This window comes from Alosa sapidissima, chromosome 15, assembly GCF_018492685.1.
Source record: "Alosa sapidissima isolate fAloSap1 chromosome 15, fAloSap1.pri, whole genome shotgun sequence".
Lineage (NCBI taxonomy): Eukaryota > Metazoa > Chordata > Actinopteri > Clupeiformes > Clupeidae > Alosa > Alosa sapidissima.
The window spans coordinates 34,897,563-34,902,562 of NC_055971.1; the positions used below are offsets into that span (position 1 = coordinate 34,897,563).

General features: G+C 44.8%; 1 protein-coding gene across 9 annotated transcripts in view; it reads left to right on the top strand.

Annotated features, from left to right (window-relative positions):
• cep295 (centrosomal protein 295) overlaps positions 1-5,000 on the top strand; it is a 52,032-nt gene that overhangs the window by 16,362 nt on the left and 30,670 nt on the right. For 8 of the 9 annotated variants that reach the window (XM_042063486.1, XM_042063483.1, XM_042063487.1 and 5 more), the window contains 5 exons: positions 155-397; positions 2,065-2,364; positions 2,456-2,490; positions 3,013-3,081; positions 3,749-3,819. In XM_042063486.1, the coding sequence (XP_041919420.1) occupies positions 155-397; positions 2,065-2,364; positions 2,456-2,490; positions 3,013-3,081; positions 3,749-3,819 (718 nt within the window). The remainder of the gene's footprint in view (positions 1-154; positions 398-2,064; positions 2,365-2,455; positions 2,491-3,012; positions 3,082-3,748; positions 3,820-5,000) is intronic. The other variant, XM_042063488.1, reaches the window with a different exon arrangement.

Sequence of the window (5,000 nt, forward strand, 5' to 3'; positions counted from 1 at the left end):
CTTTGTCATCTCATCTCCTCCTCCTCTCTTCCTTCTCTCCTCCTCCTCATCTCATCCTCCTGCTGTGTGTGTGTGTGTGTGTGTGTGTGTGTGTGAGAGAGAGTGTGTGTGAGCCCGCTTCACTTCATGCTCTGTTTCCATTGGCTGATTGCAGGGGTCAAAGGTGACTTGGTGCTGCAGCTGATGCCAGAGCCGCTTCCTGCCCCCTCTACCAGTAGCCATGGCAACGACCTAGACTTGACCCTTGAGTCTGAGGTCACCCCTGTGGAGGAAGAGCAGGAGCCGCCTGCCGACCTGCCGAGCCAATCACACGGTACGACACACAGACCTGCAGACCTGCCGAGCCAATCACACAGTACGACACACAGACCTGCAGACCTGCCGAGCCAATCACACGGTACGACACATAGACCTGCCGAGCCAATCACACGGTACGACACACAGACCTGCCGAGCCAATCACACGGTACGACACACATACCTGCCGAGCCAATCACACGGTACGACACACAGACCTGCCGAGCCAATCACACGGTACGACACACAGACACACATTATTGCGGTTGGCGCCATCTAGTAAACCATCTAGTTTCTTGAATTTCCCCTGGGAATCAATAAAGTATCTCTATCTATCTATCTATCTATCTATCTATCTATCTATCGGAAAGCAGTGCCTACTTGTAACCGGAGGGTTGCCGGTTTCGAACCCCGACCAGTAGGCGCGGCTGAAGTGCCCTTGAGCAAGGCACCTAACCCCTCACTGCTCCCCGAACGCCGCTGTTGTTGCAGGCAGCTCACTGCGTCGGGATTAGTGTGTGCTTCACCTCACTGTGTGCTGAGTGTGTGACTAATTCACAGATTGGGATAAATGCAGAGACCAAATTTCCTTCACGGGATCAAAAGAGTATATATACTTATTATACTTGAAAGTCAGCACAGGTAGATTAGCAGCTTTTGCATCGTGTGTCCGTAAGATCGTGGATTTGGATCAGGTGCATCCCTCCTCGTGCACATGTGATCCAAACATTAATCGTGCAAGACGACTGGCTAAATTGCTATTAAATCCGGTTAGCATCATTAGCACGCTGCACGAATTTGTTAAAAACTGTTGCATTCAAATTGACTGCTAAATTCTAATCATCTCAATCCCGATGCAAATGGAAAAGTATTTTCCAAGACTCAAACCGGCCTGTCCCAAGGAGAAAAAGTATTCATTTGAAACTTAAACACACGTAGGGAAACTGAACAGTCTAACCAGACTATGATAAACTAGCAAATTAAGCAAACGTTACTTTGTTTACAGTATTTCCAGGCTTCAACCAGTGCTGCTTTTAATTCAGACTTATCTGCACATTTATTTATTTGAGTGTTTTTCATGATTGTGTTGCCATTTCTTTTCCCTGTTTGCTTTGATTGATAACTGAGGTGATTTAAAATCAGAGGAAGGTTAAGTTTAAAATAAAAGTGTCTATTATGTCTATGTGTGAGCTCACTAAGCGCGAACCAGCCAGGATGCTAACGTCACCTACAGGAGCAAGATGACCAATAATAGCCTTGCTAATGAGCTCACGATTTTACTTCACCAGGCGTGAAAAAAACCTTGGAATCTGAATTGAAAACAACGTTTACAACCAAATACATTTATAGAAATGATCTCCATAGGCTACAGGTTTGAATATTAAGAGATCCCTAAAATTTGTTCGAATATCTTTAATTTTTAAAATAATCGAATTATATTCGAATAACGAAGTTCGGAGTCAAACCCCTAGTGTGTATAATGTGTGTGTGTGTGTGTGTATATAGTGTGTGTGTGTATGTATATCATGTGTGTATAATGTGTGTGTGTATGTGTATCATGTGTGTATAATGTGTGTATGTGTATCGTGTGTATAGTGTGTGTGTGTGTGTGTGTGTGTGTGTGTATGTGTGTTTGTGTGTGTGTATATAATATATGTGTGTGTGTGTGTGTATAATGTGTCTGTGTATATCATGTGTGTGTAATGTGTGTGTGTGTGTATCATGTGTGTGTAATGTGTGTGTATAATGTGTGTGGGTGTGTGTGTAGGTCTGCGGAGGCTGTTGGAGCGCATCAGGTCCCAGAGGGAGCACTGGAACACTCGTTCAGTCTCTACAACATCTCCTTTGGGTCAGCTAGCCGCTCCCATGGCAACACAGCACAGCCAAGATGCTGTTCCCATGGCAACACAGCACAGTAATGGAACTGCTCCCATGGCAACACAGCACAGCGATGGAACTGCTCCCATGGCAACACAGCACAGTAATGGAACTGCTCCCATGGCAACACAGCACAGTGAAGAGGATGTGGGCCTAAATGGAATGAGCATCGAAACGGGATCTCTGACCGGTACACACACACACACACACACACACACACACACACACACACAGAGCGCTTGTAGTAATAGCTGTATATGTTGTGTGTGTGTGTGTTGCAGGACTGAGGGCGGAGTCTGTCTTGCCAGTGGAACAGGTGTGTATTTCTACTGCATCACTAAACAGCATGAGGGCCTTACCAGAGTTATTAGTGTGTGTGTGTGTGTGAGAGAGATTTAACAGGTAGGTCACATTTAATTGGTGTGTGTGTGTTCGTGTGTGAGAGATGTAAACAGGTTGGTCACATCTGATTTGTTCGTGTGTGAGAGATGTAAACAGGTTGGTCACATCTGATTGGTGTGTGTGTGAGAGATGTAAACAGGTTGGTCACATCTGATTGGTGTGTGTGTGTGAGAGATGTAAACAGGTTGGTCACATCTGATTGGTGTGTGTGTGTGAGAGATGTAAACAGGTTGGTCACATCTGATTGGTGTGTGTGTGTGTGAGAGATGTAAACAGGTTGGTCACATCTGATTGGTGTGTGTGTGTGAGAGATGTAAACAGGTTGGTCACATCTGATTGGTGTGTGTGTGTGTGAGAGATGTAAACAGGTTGGTCACATCTGATTGGTGTGTGTGTGTGAGATGTAAACAGGTTGGTCACATCTGATTGGTAACAGGAGTGGAGTCTGGAGCACCGTCCACAGGAAGAAGAGGAGACACGACAGCAGCAGGAATCCACTGCCCAGGTAGAGCGCACACGCACACACACGCACGCACACACACACGCACGCACACACACACACACGCACACACACACACACACGCACACGCACACACACCCATCCCACTTAGGAATCCACTGCCCAGGTAGAGCACGCACGCACACACACACGCACACGCACGCACACGCACACACACCCATCCCACTTAGGAATCCACTGCCCAGGTAGAGCGCACACGCACGCACACACACATTGTCGCACACACACACACATTGTCGCACACACACACACCCATCCCACTTAGGAATCCACTGCCCAGGCACACACACACACACACACACACACACACACACAGTCGCACACGCACGCACATTTAACTCAAGAATCCACTGCCCAGGTAGAATGTACACACGCACAGCATTTCTAGTTATTAAAGATCTCTCTCTGTTTGTCTGTTTGTCTTTTTGTGTCTCTCTCTCTGTCTCTCTTTCTGTCTCTTTCTGTCTCTTTCTCTCTCTCTCTCTCTTTCTCCCTCTCCCTCCATCTCTCTCTCACTCTCTCTCTCTCTCTCTCTCTCTCTCTTTCTTTCTCCCTCTCTCTCTCTCACTCTCTCTTTCTCACTCTCTCTCACTCTCTCTCTCTCTCTTTCTCCCTCTCCCTCTCTCTCTCTTACTCTCTCTCTCTCTCTCAGGCATACACAGTTGAAGACTCTAATGTTCTCCGCATTCAGCAGTACCAGCAGCACCTACTGGAACAAAGCAGGTGTGTGTGTGTGTGTGGATTTGCACCATAAGTAGGGCTGGAATAAACGATTATTTTTTAAACGATTAATCTAGCGAATTATTTATTTATTTATTTATTTATTTATTTCCGATGCATTGATTAATCTAACAATTCATTTTTTTTCAGTTCGTTTTTGATTCGATTATCTCCCCATTGCCTAATAGCAATTTATACATGTTGAATTACATATCTGAATGAAAAAACATGAATTCCAACATTGCAATATATGTGTGTTGCTCTTAAGATTCCAAAGTAAAACAAGTGCAAAGTAATGCATTTTTAGTCAGAGGTAGCATTCAATAAAGTTCAGTTGTGTATAGGTCTAATTGAGTGCCTGCCACTTTAAGACGTTTGTGAGGGAACCCTTGCAATTGTAACACTAAAACAGGCTGCTGATGTCTGGATGCAATTCATAACGTAGTAGTTCAAATAATGGTTCGTACTCCTCTTTGGGACGAGCACTTTTGATGTTTTGAGTCTTGGAAAACACTTTTCCATTTACATCGGGATTTTGCAAACATTCAGTGTCAGAGTCAATAAAATGAGCCCTGCATGAGTAACTGATACTGCTTGATTGCATAGTTTAGTCTCATAATGTACTAAGTTATGTTGTGATCAGACCTTAGCAGTGTTAACTTGTGTAGCAGTCTTGAACAAATTTGCTCAGCATGGTCACGATGCTAAGCGGATTTAACAGCAATTTAGCCCACTGTGTTCTATGCAGTGCTTCTATGTGGCAACAACAATCCTTCAACAATCGTGAATATCTTGTTAAATGCACATGCAGAGGAGGAGCAGCGGGCTCGTTACGAGAGAGAGTGGGCGGGGCGAGGAAAGGCTGTGTGAGTAAAAAGTGCAGCTCAATGAAATTATTTTATCTCATCTTTAAGTATTACAACATAGAAGATCAATGTGTGGCGACCTGTTTTGATTTTGTGGCGCCCCTCCACAGATTAGTAAACGTATGGGAAATACTGAAGGTGTAAAATTAAAAATATATGGCACGAGTTATGCTTGATATTTACCCACTCGCGTTGTTACTACACTCTGGCGCGGTGTTTTGGGTCTGACGAATCGACGCGCCTATTTTGCGTCGACATATTTTTTGTTGTCCCAACCCTAACCATAAGTGTTGGAATCCTGGTGTGTGTATTGTGTGT